At 40.6% G+C, this 15363-nt stretch overlaps 1 protein-coding gene across 2 annotated transcripts in view; it reads right to left on the reverse strand.

Moving 5' to 3' along the window:
* Vps13b (vacuolar protein sorting 13 homolog B) overlaps positions 1–15363 on the reverse strand; it is a 553787-nt gene that overhangs the window by 132001 nt on the left and 406423 nt on the right. For both annotated transcript variants that reach the window (XM_029469591.2, XM_021183993.3), the window contains exon 37: positions 653–855. In XM_029469591.2, coding sequence (XP_029325451.1) covers positions 653–855 — 203 coding nt within the window. The remainder of the gene's footprint in view (positions 1–652; positions 856–15363) is intronic.

The raw sequence follows: 15363 nt of genomic DNA on the forward strand, positions 1-15363 counted from the left end.
ATTGAAAGCTACCTAAATACCATCAAGAAACAGGATGGAGATGCTCACACACTCCATGAATAAGAACTTGGTAAGAGGTTGGGAATTAACATGTATGCAGTTTTAGCAATTGAGCATCACATATCTAAGAAACCTGCAACCATGACAAGCTTTCCTGTGACACTGCTTGATGCTTGCTGACTACTCTATAATGAGATGATCCCCCATTCAAAAGATCCTAACTACCATTTCCACTGTCAGTTATACAACCAAGGGTAACAAAAACGGATGTCCATGAAAAAAACGTGTCTGCAGATGTTCACAGAAACATTATTTGGGAATAGTTTAAAATGGAAAGACTCCAAAACCCCTTCAACTGATAAATGAATGGTAAGAAAATGTTCTAAAATTGACCATGGTGATAACGATCACAAGCTCTAAATATACAAACAACAATTATAATTAAACCCAACTCATTGAACTATACTGTCAAAACAGGTAAATTGAATGATATAGGACTCGTTTTTCAATAGCCCTGTGAAAGTTCAATAGACACCATCTGACTAAATACTTTGTCACAGAAAAATTTAAATTTTAGTGAAGCACTTCAAAATAAAACAAAACATAGGGTAGTTAAAAACTTATGGGGAAAACACAGCTGATTCCTACAGACCTGTAGCAAACCACCTCTTAAATCCATGGATATTTTGGGTATGGACTGTTGTGGACCTGGATTGCCACTGTGTTTACACCATTTAGCTTCCAGATTGACAGCAGCAGAAAATGGTCCTATAAGAATCCGACTTCTTTCTTTGAGGCTTGTTTTAAGGAGAATATCATGTATGCCGAGGAGAAATGATGATCCAAGGCTTGCGCCTGAAGGAGAGACATGGAAAGGGTGCACAGTGTAATTATTCATTCTCTCTCTCTCTCTCTCTCTCTCTCTCTCTCTCTCTCTCACACACACACACACACACACACACACACACACACACACACACTGAGGTTAGGAAAAGGACTATGTATATTTTTATATAGTGCTAATTCTTCCTTGCCAGGCCTTTCCCAGTTGGCTTTCCATCAGTTTCATGCCATTATTATAGAATTCTAGTTATGAAGCAGGTAGATATTCACATTCCTAAGAAAGAGATATTTGCCAAAACATTATGGCTTTTTCCATGTGTGAGAAGTTTAGGTTTTATGAGCAAAGACAGTTCCATGAAATTGTGCAAGTTTTCAAACAAGTACATTAATAATAAGAACAGCTGCTTCATTTGTCCGTTATTAACATGATGTGATTGGGCAATTTTCTGTGATTTCTTACAGCAACAGAGTACAGTATATTACTTTGCTAGACACTCAAGTTTTGGGCTGCCCCATGTTAAAATTAAAAACAATCAAAATACGTAACATATGCTTTCTAATAACTTTAGCTTAATCCAAACTTCACACATCATAACCACCTGAGGTTTACAGTTTTAAAAATAGATAGTGGCAGGTTAGATTCATGAGAAAAACCTGTATGCTATACTTCAAAGTAAACACACCCAGAAAAGGAATACACTTTAAAATGTAGGTTTCCTTTTGAACTTGAAGTAGGAGTGTGGATCAAACCTTTCCATAAAGTCTACAACAGACTTCAAGATACTTAGAGCATGGGTGCAAGTGGCCAGTTTATTTTCCTCCCAAGAAACTCATATTCTAAACTGTCATTATGAAAACTGATTTTCACCAGGCCAGATTTGTAATGTGCAGGGCTTATTTTCCTAATGCTATTTGATCCTGCAAAAAGATGAAAGATTAAGAAACACTTAGGCCCAGGAATATATGCCTTTTCAAAGTACAGTACCCATACTGACTTTAAAGTTCTGTGGAGAATTGAAAATTTCATATGTTATATGTACTTTCTGTGGAAATAAGATACACATCTTTAAAAACTCCATGAAAGGCATGAGATCCACAAGTGTGTGAGCTACAGCTTGTTAAAAAGTTACCATGTTGAGAGATCAATTTCTTAAGTCTTTATCAAACATGCAATGCTAAAACTTCTGTTTTACAATTACCTTGAGGTTTTTTTGTTTTTGTTTTGGTTGTTATTTTTTATTTTTTTCCATCAATTGCTCATTTGAAGCTCTTTATTTTGCATTCCTGTTTGAATGCAGTATAACTAAAGTATATTATATACATGGATGAGATGGCATGACAGATCCTATTATGACTCACACATCCTAACTAGTCTTAAATCTATTTGCTCACTCTGGACTTCTTGTTTTTGTTTTTTTCTGCATAGCCCTGCTTGTCTTGGAACTCACTCTGTAGACCAGGCTGGCCTTGAACTCAGAAATCTGCCTTCTGGACCTCTTGTTACCAATCTCTTTCCAGTCTCATAAGGCATTTTGCTTCTCTCTGAATTCCAGGGTGGAGCTTACCCCTTCCTTTTGCTCTCCAATGCTTTGGAGGCAGTTTAACATTTGTCTTTCTTTCTTTTGTTCTTCCATAACGTTTATCACTGTTCATCAGGTTCACAATCATATCCTAAGTTGTACACTGCAATAAAGTTTTTTCCTAACTCCTCTTTTTTTTCCATCTGTAGCCTCTATTCTATGTTAAGAATGTTAATCTCTTTAAAATGGTATGCAGTATCTTATCCTCTAATACTAATATCGCACCTTAATTTCCCAAAGATATGACTAAGATTGAGCAACTGCGTGGCTCCCTGACTAAATCAAATGAGCTTCCAGATTTTGTTAATAAAGTTTTATTAGAACTGCCCTTATTCATTCCTACATATTATGCCGTTGTGCACAACAACGAAGCTTAATTGGCCTCAAAGACTATGGTACCCAGGTTTAAATATTTGGCCTCTGTTCCCTTAGACAGTTAGTTATGTTAGATCTTTTCTCTGTGCCTCTTATGTGCCCTCTGTCCTAATCTGTTACTCTGTGCTCATGTTTTCTTCTGGGTACTTTTCAGTTCATTCTACCAAAGATTTTCTACTTTATCTTATTTCTATGTTTTGACCTATTTATGCTATTACTTAAGGGATCTCAGCTTATTGTTTTGATTTTCCTGATTGTTTAATTTTGATTCACTGACTAAAATCTTGATAAGTGGTTTCTATGTTACTGAGTGTGCTAAGTAAATGAAATTGAAATTCTGTCATAGAAGTCCAGAACATGGAACCTTTAATGCTCCTATCCGTGTACAGTCTCATGTGCTTGCCATTTTTTTAAAAAATAAATTGTTGGGCATTTCTTTGAGCTAGTTTGTAGACATAACTTATGTAGGAATGGTATACATGAGCTTTCTAGTTCCCCGTTTTACAGGTTGTATCTGTATTAGTATGGAACCACTAATACTCACCTTATAAGTAAATATTCAATATTATTACTTGTTGTTTAAATTAAGCCAACTTTGTTCACTGGGAATTATCCTTTTAAGTTAGTATTTTTGATCTACCTCTGTCATTTTGGGATAATCTTCTTTATTCTCCAGCCTCAATGTATTTCCCCCATTTCCCCTCTGGCATCAACCACTTCTCCAGAGACCTGGATGCTGAAGAATGGTATGCAGAAGCCAAAACCTGGATGGCAGAAATACCTACTACTTTTGGGGTTTTACTTCTTTTTGACATTCTGTCTTATGGTTTCTATTGCTGTGAAGAGACACCATGACCGAGGCAATTCTTCATAAGAAAAACATTTAATTGGGCTGGCTTACAGTTCAGAGGTTCAGTCCATTATCATCATGGTGGGAGCATGGCAACATGCAGGCAGACATGGTGCTGGAGAAGGAGCTGAGAGTTCTATATCTGGAAGGACAGGCAGCAGGAAGAGAGCAACACTGGGCCTGGCTTGAGCATTTGAAACCTCAAAGCCCATATCCAGTGGTACACTTCCTCTAATATGGCCATTCCTCCTAACAGTGCCACTCCTTATGGGCCTTTGTTGGCCGAAGCTGCCAAAGCTCTGCTGTTTGTAGGGGCCAGAACATGCCCTGCCTTGTTCTATTACATCATCACCAGCTTTCTGTTTTCCAACTCCTTCACAGCCTAGCTTGACTGTCCTAGAACTTGCTCTGCAGATTTACCTTGAACTCAGAAGAGATCTGCATGAGGCATGTATCACCATGCCTGGATTTAAGCTTTTCTTCATCTAGAACTTGCTCTATCCCAGGCTGGCCTGCTTTGCCTTGAGTCTGGTTATAGGTCTAGAAGATACTATTGGTGAGACTTAGTGGAAACTGAATGTTTGGCAACAGGACACCAAGTTACCATGCAACTTGAACTGCCCATCATGATTTGGGTGTTATCAGACCCTCCAAGTCATAAAGTAGGAAGTACACAGCAGTAATCTATTATCAAATGGAAGTGGTATGTATGTGATCATGCCCAAGCAGGTCCTGAAGTTACATGAAGAAGTTGCTCAAATGCTTATGGTTTCTTCTACTCCTGTTACAATGCCATCTGCTGCCAAGCATGCACCTATACCCTCATGGGGTGTTTCCTATGATTGGCTGGCTGAAGAAGAGAAGACTAGAACCTGGTTTACTGATGGTTCTGCACATTATGTAAGTACCACCCAGAAGTGGACAGCTGCAGAATTACAACCCCTTTCTGGGACAACCCTGAAAGACATAAGTGAAGGGAAATCTTCACAGTGGGCAGAACTTCAGGCAGTACACATGGTATTATAGTGCTGGTCAGACCGGAAGGGGCTTGTGCCCCTACTCAGGCCGGGTTTTCTGCTTCCCTAACTAATGCAGTCTCAGGTCCCGTGTGATTGGATTGGAGCAGACGCTGTGTTCCACTCACCAGAAGTCTTAAGCTCCCGTGGAGGGTGTCGTGGGTAGCTGGCGGGTGTCAGCCGACTCTGCGCCCTAGCTACCCTGGTGCAGGTCAGACCGGAAGGGCTGATATACTTTTCAATGAGTATAAAAATTGCATTCAAGGAATAGTCTTATGACCTTTAAACTACTCCTTTAGAGGACCAATAGCAAACCATTTGTTTGGAAAACCATTTAAAAGCATGGCTAGCCTGTGGGCATCAGGATGACGAGCCCAATGTAACAATTCTCTTCTCCACATACCGTCTGCACTGAACAACCTTATCCCAGCTCCTGAGTCCTGTTGGGAGAGTACTCAATGACCACAAGTGTGAGCAGAGCAGAGGCAGGTTTTGTTTGTTTTGTTTTTTTTTAATCCAGTTGGAAGTAATCTTGGGCCACTAAAAGTCAGCAAGCATATGTTAGAAACATCCAGAAGCAAATTAGCATAACAGGCAAAGACCAGAATGCCTCAAAATGGAAGAAAAAAATCTTTTAAGTATAATCTACAAAAATACGACTAAGTCCCCTAAAACCAAAATCTTTCCATTTCATGTTCCTTCAAATTATTGTGAAGCACATAAAATATAGCACTTGGTTGTAAAAAACCCAAAAACAAAACCACCTTGTTTTCCATCCTCAAACAGAATGTGTAAAATGATTGGATCCTACTTATACTCAAGTTTGCAATAAGTTTATGCTTATTAATATCTTAAGTAAAAATACTCAATAAAGTAATGCAGTAAAACAAGGGACTGTATCTATTGTTCAGTGACCAAAGGGTAACAGTGTCCAGAAAAGAGAGCAGGAAGTGAGACCTAGTTTGGTGGCCTTTCTCCAAGATACCTTTTAATTTCTTGTAGGAAGAACTTCAGTCTCCAAGACCTCTTATCCAGTCCTATTTAGAGAATAAGACTGGATCTTGGCCTTAATACAAGCCTGGTCTTCTGAATGTAAGAAACTAGGAACATAAGATTGAACAAGTTTTTCTTTTCCTGAGACACCCAAACACTTGCCACCTCCCCACCCCTACCCCAGGGGATGATGGTGGAAGAGACACAAGTGCTGCTGCAACTATGATGAGCAGAATGTGGTAGAGAGATGGGAGAGTGAGTTAAGACAAGTAGTGCACTGAAGAGGAGGTGGAACTGGAGAAGCTACAGTTGTGAGGAAGAGTTGTATATGAGGAGGGGTTATGGTGATGTCTGGGCTTGTGCTGCAGCCAAGGGCTGGGGCTGGGTCTGGGTCCTACTGTAGCCAGAGTCTGTGCTGATGGCTGTGGCCTGTGTCACCACTGAAGGCCATCCAGATGTCAGTGGTCTGGGCTGCAGCCTGAGTCCACGCTGATGTCTGAGCACTGTGTTGAGCTGGCCTACAGTAAGAGAGCCCCTCACTTGGACAGCATGGGAGTGGTGGCTCTGGTGACACTGGTCCAGAAAAGCTAGCCCTGATGGAGTGAGTGTGGGAGAGCTGTCCCTGGCCCTCCCTGGGCAGCACAGTAGAGCTGGCCTGATGGCAGGGATGAGCAGGCACCTCTATCCCCCAGTCCTACCACCTGTAGCAGGTGGGTGAGCTGGCTCTGCTGTGGCTTGGGTGCCAGAGTTTGCTTAGCTCTTCATTACCTGCTGCAGATGGGAGAGCTTGCCACACTCCCACCTGAACACTGTGGTGGAACTTGCCCCACCCCTCAACCAGGCAGAGCTGGAGAGCTGGTCCTGGTGGCATGGGCACAAGAAAGCTGGTGGGCTGACCAGCTAACTCAGCTACCACCCAGGCTCAGATCCAGGGCTTTGAGTTGGCCCACCCCAACATCTAACTCATTTATGAACTGCAGGAGCACATGAAGGGGCCAGTCCTTCAGAACCAAAGCTGCAGGATCTCCATAACATGGGGAAACAAGGATTTGGATTATCAGATAGAAGTCCCAGTGTAGATCCAGTATTGATACTGAAGCAGAAGCCTGGAACCAGACCAATGACTCAATGCAAGGAACATTTGCAAGTAAAGCTGTTTGGGGAGGATATAATGTGGGGAAGACTGTAGCTTCCTTAGTGAGGTGTTGGTGTGGGTATTGCTTTGTTTTCTTTTGAGAGGAAGGCTGCAAAGGCACAGGGTGGATATGGAGGGATGGGAAGATGAGGAGGACTGGGATACACGATGTGAAATACAAAGAATCAATAAAAAGTTAAAAGATCAAAGGAGAATTTCACATGAAAGAAGAAACATCTTTCTACCCTGGCTGTTCATACTCCATCCTTGTCTAGGAAAGTTATATTTGTGAAGTCTTGGAAAATTAAAATGCAAACACCATGAAGTGATGGAAGATCACTATCCTCCTCCAGTTGGCCACCATGTTTGCTCTCTTATACTACAGGAATGTATTAGGAAACTAAGATTTGACTGGCTCATATGGGCATGTTTTAAGGAAGCAGACTGGTACATCTGACCATGAGAAGCCAAATCTTTTAAGCTCAGACTCAATTTTAGAGAACCCAAGCTAAGTTTGAACTCAGGTAAACTAACAGGCCAGTACCTAGCATTAGTTTCCAAGTTGATCCCCAACAAAACCTGAGCCTAGCTCCAGTCTCTAGGTTAATCCCCAACAAGACCAGCTTTTCCAGGCCACACCCTCAACAAGACCAGTATCTCTAGGTTATTCCCTCAACAAACCTGCACCCTCAGGTTACAAGCCCATCCCCTGCCTAGCGACCACCAATGAACTCAGGTAAACTAACAGGCCAGTACCTAGCATTAGTTTCCAAGTTGATCCCCAACAAAACCTGAGCCTAGCTCCAGTCTCTAGGTTAATCCCCAACAAGACCAGCTTTTCCAGGCCACACCCTCAACAAGACCAGTATCTCTAGGTTATTCCCTCAACAAACCTGCACCCTCAGGTTACAAGCCCACCCCCTGCCTAGCGACCACCAATGCAGAGGAGAACAGATATAAAGTTTATGATATGATTCCCAGCAGCAGCCAATTGTGTTAAAGGCCACAGCAGCTTTCCAATTAGATGCTTGTACACTCACCCTGACTTGCTACTTACTATAAACATAAAGCCTTGTCCCAATAGACATTTGGGGCTCCCCTACCAACAAAACCATCCTGCATAATGGTAATTAATGTGCTGGAGGGCCCCGGAGCTAGCTTGAATAGAATAAAGACCCTGATGTGACTGCATCAGATTGGTTCCTGTCTGTTTTTGGGAGGCTCACTAACATTTTCCTGGTACTACAACCACATACTGAAAAATAAATGACAGCCTTCTTTGAGAGGAAGGATGATAAAAAATATCTGTAAAGTTTCTTAGATGGACACAATAGCTAATTTCTATGAAGAAAGTTCTGCTGGGTCTGTGTTTTGGGAGGCCAAGATCTCACTATGTAGCCCACACTGGCTGTGAACCTCCTCTATCTTCCAGGTGCTGGGTTTACAGGTATGTGCTATCATGCCTGCTGAGGTGATTTCTGTAGCTAGTCATATAGGTGAAGACTGCATATAAACTTACTGTTGAAAGCAAAATGACTGTGGTGGCTTAGAAACTGGTCTTGGTCTACACAATAAAAGTCTGATACATCAGAAAAAACAGAAGCCATTTAAGTCCATTTTACCTCAAAATGTCCTTGTACAAAAGTCTACCTTTTCAGGGTTAACCCTATGAAGCAGTTAAGACTAGCTCACTGGGTTTAATTCCAGGATTCACTGACGTTAGCGGCACATAGTACTCATAGTCCGTGAGATCATTTTAATTTTTCAAATAAGCTACAAGTCAGGAATGTGAAACCAGGGCTATGGAGACCGACTAAAGTTTTTATTTGTAGTTACTATTCTATCAAGTTGGTATCATTGCTATTGAGTAAATATTAAATGTAGTATGTTTGAGCCATAAGATTTATGAGAGGAAAGGATAAAGGGGTTCTTGATAAAAAAAGTACATCTTTAAAAATAAATTTTAGCTCAAACATTTAACGAGTGATGGCTTTAATATTCAAGTGGCATAGTTTAGTTGACAGAGGGAGAGAAGATTTAAGAAGAGGCCAATAAGTAGCAGGCATGCAGACTCTGTCAATCTGCTTCAAGTACTCTGCTGCTTTACAAACACTGCTCTCAGTTCACTCTGCAAGTGGTAACAGCACTGTAAATAAATGCATTCCTGCCCCAGCTCTCTTGCACAGCCTCAGCATGTCATACTAACACAGCCAATGGGTCTAGGGGACCCGCTAGGGTATAAAAGACTACCTCATATATTTTCATTCATTAATTTCTGCCAGGCTTGTTTTGCCAATAATCTCTCTAGCACACAGCTCTCTCACTTATGTGAATAAGAGGGCAATTTGCTGTGGCCACAGGCAGAACTCAACACTTTCAGAAAAACAACTGCACAGAGCAGGGTAGATTTATTTGTAGCCTTCTAGTTTCCCATATCTCAGGGCTGGAACTCTTAATGAACACCCATTTCTCAGACCACTAGACTAACAGATGTTATCATTAGGATGAAAAGGAAGGCTGCTAGAAAAATGTCTCTAGTACTTAATTACTAGGGCTGGAACCTTTCTTCCACAGTAACCTTTTGTTCAATGAAATTCATGTCACCTGACAGCAATTTTGTTGTCTTAAAGGCCCCCGTTCTTCTCTTCAAATGCACTATTTTGATGTGATTATGGGTGAAGTGTGTATCAGTTGTTTTAATCCAGATGCAACCAAATTTAGAGAAACTGAAACAGAAAGCAGCAGCTTCACCACCCGCTGGTATATAGGACAGGCAAGCACCACTATTATGAACTATGGTAAAAATATGTCACCTGAGGCCAAAAGCATTCTGGCAAAGAAATTAGATTAAGTTCACAATCTGGTAATTTTGGTAATAAGAAATAAGCTAATATTGTTAGAGATAAGGTTTGAAGGTGGATTTACAGAGCTGTGGTGGCACACACCTTTAATCTGGGCCACACCTTCTGCTGGAGACCTACATAATGATGTTGGAAGAAGGAAGATTCTTTCTTCTTCGCCTGCTTGCCTTGTGGGACTGAACAACTGCTAGATCCTTGGACTTCCATTCACAGCTGCTGCTGACCATTGTTGGGGAGTTGAACTACAGACTGTAAGTCATCAACAAATTCCCTTACTATATAGAGACTACCCATAAGTTTTGTGACTCTAGAGAACCCTGACTAATACAGTAAAGGTTTTCTTATCAAAAAGAAACAGTCCGATGAAGATTCCCCAAAGAGCCCTATTTATACAATTAACAATTCTTTTGCTAAAACAAAAAATCTTTTCATAATTGTATATCGATACATGTGGGCTGTGTAAAATACAAGAGCTGTGTAGCACACGGTAAACAGAAAGCAATGACATTACACAGGCCACATCCTTGAACTCATCATTAATAAATGTCTTTCCTACATTCAGCTACTCCGGCTGCTGGAAGCCTGTTTTCTTCAAGCACTTCACTGAAATCCAGGAACATTTATTATTTTAATCCATTACAGGCAGTGCTTGATTTAACTTTATTGGTTGTGGTGGTAGTAGTGGTTATAAGTGGGGGTACAGCAATGTTCTTTTACACATCGTTTCAAAAGGGCTTAATTATATTTTATAGTTTGGAGCAGGATTTTTTTTTTTTTTTTGTGTGTGTGTGTCTAACAAGGTTCAAATGGAGTTCAGGTCAGTGATGAATCAGAAGAAAAAGTCAGAGATGGTTATCCTCCTGATGTGAGCTCATCCCCCTCTCGAAGGCTGGGCAGGTACATCATGTTCACCATTACACAGGAGACTGCCCCCATAGCCCTGTTCTGTGGCTCATTAGAAAGTTTTCATTTTGTATGTATCCTTGAATACATATGAGATTCAATATAGTGGTTATCCTTCTATTTCTCTGAAGTTATTATACTCTGAATTTTAAATCATTCCTGACGGGCAGATTTGGAGACTACATCAGCACTAAAACACAAAATGTGCATGACAAATGATAAGCATTTTATAGTCATAGCTTTTTTAAAATCACAGAACAAATATATATTACAAAATCAAAGATGTGGGCCTATTTCAACACAATATATGTCCAACACAAAACATGTCCAAATAGCAAAAAAAATCAACTAGTTTTTGAACATACTAAACATTCCCATTTATTCCTTCCTTCCTTCCTTCCTTCCTCCCCATCCCCCCGCCCGGGGATCCTGAGATGATGTAGTGTAATGGCACTGGCTGTGCATGCTGATGATTTGATTCTGATCCCCAGAACCCCTGTAAAAATGGGACATTAGAAGTAGGTTCTCAGAACTGTCTTCTGGTCTACACATGTGCTGTGGCATTTGCACCCCCCCACAATCATACACACAGAATTACATAAAACATAAAGTTGACCTTTCTTGAGGATTGATACTGTTCACTATTGTCTAATACTTTATCTACTCACACATTTAATGATCACAAACAAGAGATTTAAATGTTGGGTCTCATATTGTTAGGTTTTATTTTTCATCATATTAGAGAAATAATATGAAGTATTATGGGAGAAATTGTAAATTTTCTTACTAGTTTTTATTTCATTTTAAAGTTTAGGACCTCCTACTTTTTGGAGAATGCCTCAATAGTTTACCAGAATGCACAGAAAACTATCCTCACATATCAAAATAAGTCATGAGTAATTTCAGAGTGAAAAAAGAGGCAATACTAGCTGACCAGTAGCGACTTTGAACCTTCTTATAGAGTAATAGGAGGGAATCTGCCTGGGATTAATAGTGGCGCTCAGTCCTCGGATGAGGAGCTATTATGTTTCATGGACTCTAGGCCATCTGCTCTGCCTGCCTACATTTTACTTCTGCAAAAATCATAAATGTACCTCTACCTCAGGGACTACAGAAAGGCATTAGAATTCTTCTGCTTTTCATTATCACAAGATTGAGTAACTCATTTCATTGTCAAGATAATCCCCCTTTACTCTTTCTTTTGCACTTGCCAGTTACTCCAAAATGACAAATAAAATCCCAGATGTTACAGACCAGCAAGCATTCGACTTTTTCTTGAGTGTTGGGTTTAAGCTACTTGGTCAAAATGTCAAAATTGACAGGGCCTTGATGCCCACACCCAGGATTCATTAAGGATCGTTGGTGGTTTGTATAACTGTCAACTAGCTATATTTATGCTTCCATCCTCAGTGGATCCTTAAAAGTTAAATCTGTCCTGTCTTTAACTGTCAAGAAATTCATTTCTCATTGTTCAGACCCTGGAAAGAGATGCATTTCTTTCTGAGAACAGCAAGAGTCTTTGGGGTGCTGTAAACAGCTCACTGCTGCAACACAGGATTTGAGGTAGTCAGACCTAATTCCATGCTTTACTTCCCACCAGGCTAACATGCATCTCTGAAGCATCCAAAGCAGACAGACTTCCCTCAGGGTACTGCAGCACAGCAGAAGTGTGGGAGCTCCACTCTGCACCAATGACCTGGTTTCACTTGCAGAGCATGAAGGGAGTGCTGCTTCTGTTATAATAAATGTTTTACTGGTAATTTCATGGAAAAGAATGGCTATACTTCCTCTCTCTCTCTCTTAGTTTATATACCAAGTTAACTACAGAAAGGTCAGGGAAAGTGATTAAAGCCACTGTTCCTTTGACAATGAGCTCAAGTCACTGCTTGGGAGAAAAGTCCTCAGTCTTGTCAATGGTTTCCCACTTCTAACAGCTCCACCCAGGTTATTTTCCTTTGTGTTAACAAGGCGTTCCAGTTGTGTTCCTCTTTTTCTTAGTCTATTTAAAGGTTGCCATATTAATTGGCCCCCGGAAAGGAGCAAGGCAAACTCAAGTCCAATGATTTCACAGCTCTAAACTGTGTCCTCTTGTTTGCAGAAATCTAAGGCGTACCATCTTAATAGAGCCATAAATTACCCTGACAGAGGAGCTAAAGTGTAAGCTCAGTCCCCACCCTCCTGTGGAAAGAGACTCGCTGTCAGTTCAGAATTTATAACTACATACTTTGCATGTCTCCAAAATGACATGCTTCAAACAGCAAAAGGGATCGGCACTGTGTGCCCATGTTGGCAGGGTGGGGTGGGGTGGGGGTGGGGTGGGGTGGGGTGGGGGTGTGTGGGGGTGGGGGTGTGTGGGGGTGGGGCGGTGGGAGCAACTGTTTAAAGAACATACTCTACTATGAGTCATATTTAATAGATACCAAAGAAATACTATTGACTTTAAAATATTTCAGAATATATGATACAATTTTTGTCTTAGATTCTTTTTTCCCCCCGAGACAGGGTTTCTCTGTGTAGCCCTGGCTGGCCTTGAACTCAGAAATCCACCTGCCTCTGCCTCTCAAGTGATGGGATTAAAGGCATGCACCACCACTGCCTGGCTCTAACTTAGATTCTTGTTACTGGCAGAGCCCTCATAAGATTTCCTGTGATATTACAAGCATCACATCTACAATCAGACGGCAATCGCGATTTTATTAAGACACATGGGAGAACAGAAGTGTTCTAGGAGAGAGGAGTTAGCTATAGGAGTCATGGCTGCACAAGCATCTGCAGAGTGGAGGCATAGAAAGTCCCTTGAAATAGTCATAGTTTAGGAGTATTTTATTTTATTCTGCAAAATGAAAATGGGAATTCTTTTAACAAGCTCAGTTAATAATTTCTACTCTAGCAAACACAGAAGTGGATGCTCACAGTCAGCTATTGGATGGATCACAGGGCCCCCAATGGAGGAGCTAGAGAAAGTACCCAAGGAGCTGAAGGGGTCTGCAACCCTATAGGTGCAACAACATTATGAACTAACCAGTACCCCGGAGCTCTTGACTCTAGCTGCATATGTATCAAAAATGACCTAGTCGGCCATCACTGGAAAGAGAGGCCCATTGGACTTGCAAACTTTATATGCCCCAGTACAGGGGAACATCAGGGCCAAGAAGTGGGAGTGGGTGGGTAGGGGAGTGGGGGGGGAGGGTATGTGGGACTTTTGGGATAGCATTGGAAATGTAAATGAGGAAAATACCTAATAAAAAATTAAAAAAAAAACCAAAAAAATTTCTACTATATTATTTTTAAAATGAGTAAGTGAATATTAAAGCTCTCTAGGTTGCACAAATGTATCAATGTTTGAGGAAAAACATTAGCTTTCTTTTTTTTTTTCTTTTTCTTTTTTTTCCAGACAGGGTTTCTCTGTGTAGCCTTGGCTGTCCTGGAACTCCCTCTGTAGACCAGGCTGGCCTGGAACTCAGAAATCCGCCTGCCTCTGCCTCTCAAGTGCTAGGATTAAAGGCATGCGCCACCACTGCCCAGCAAACATTAGCTTTCTTGTTTCATGCTTTAATTATTCCCTTTCCCCACATACTTTCCATAGGTTTCTAAAAGCTTAGATGATAAAAAAATAATAATCATTAGGCAAACTCATTTTTTTTTTCTTGGTCCTCTTGACAAGTGAGGGAACATGCCTACAGCACATTCCCAATGGTGTTTCTCTAAGAATTACTTAGCACATAGGATTCCTCTAGAATTACAAATCTTTTTCAGCTCTTAAATTAAAATTCATCTGGAAAGGACTGCTTTTCCCTGTTTATATAACATTGTCACATAAAGAGTGTTAAAAAAATATTTCTCTAAAAATAGCCTGCGTAAGTTAGGGATTAGCAGAGCTCTGTTGCTGGGCCGTTCCTTTGTAGTTTTTTCCATGATGTTCTTGCACAGTGTTTTTGACTGTGTTTATTAAAGTCAGCACATCAAAAAGGATCAAAGAAAAGTGAGGGAGAAGCAAAGAAACCCCAAGTGTGTTGTCTCATTGGGGAGCTATGCAGATTCAGATAAACAAGTGTAAATTGTTGAGGGTTTAATGAAAAAATTTTGACAATTATTTTATCTTGCATCCTTCTATAGGACGCCATGTGCACAACAGATGCTCTGATGTGTGCAGACCCGCTCCTCTCTGTTTAATAGCCCGTCGGAGATGACTACTTTGTCACTGTGCTCAATTTGGTTCAGCAAATAATTTGAGAAGTGCAGCTGCTGCAGATGCTCACAATGGTGACAGAAACTGTAAAATCAAAGACTTGGGGAAGTTTTTCTGCATTAGAGTCAACCTATAAAAATCTGACAGTCATTCCTTTGAGCTCAAAGATACACCATAAAAATTGGTTTGAATACAGACCACCACCACTTGAAAACTACGCAAAAAAATATGGCTGCTGGTAGTGTGTGTGTGTCTTTTTATTTTTGTCACTTATCACAACAATACCAAATTGTCCGGTGTGGTGGCACATCTTGAATCCTAGCACTGAGGAGGCAGAGGCAGGCAGATGTTTAAATCTGGCAAGCACGGTCTATATAGGTAGTGAGTTCCAGGACAACCAGAGATAGGATATGGTGATATCCTATCTCAAAACAAGCCAAAACCAAACAAATGTATTTCAAGTTAACTGAAAAAACATGCAATTTGAAGATATTCAACTGCATTATGAAATTAATATTCATAATGATAAATTACTGTTTTCTTTGAAATACAGTTACAACTATTTTTTATTTAAGTATGTCCTGATCCTGGTGTGAAGGCCAAGTTTATAGCTAGCCT

The sequence above is a fragment of the Mus caroli genome, unplaced genomic scaffold (assembly GCF_978045245.1).
Source record: "Mus caroli unplaced genomic scaffold, Mus_caroli_1 scaffold_16, whole genome shotgun sequence".
Classification (NCBI taxonomy): domain Eukaryota; kingdom Metazoa; phylum Chordata; class Mammalia; order Rodentia; family Muridae; genus Mus; species Mus caroli.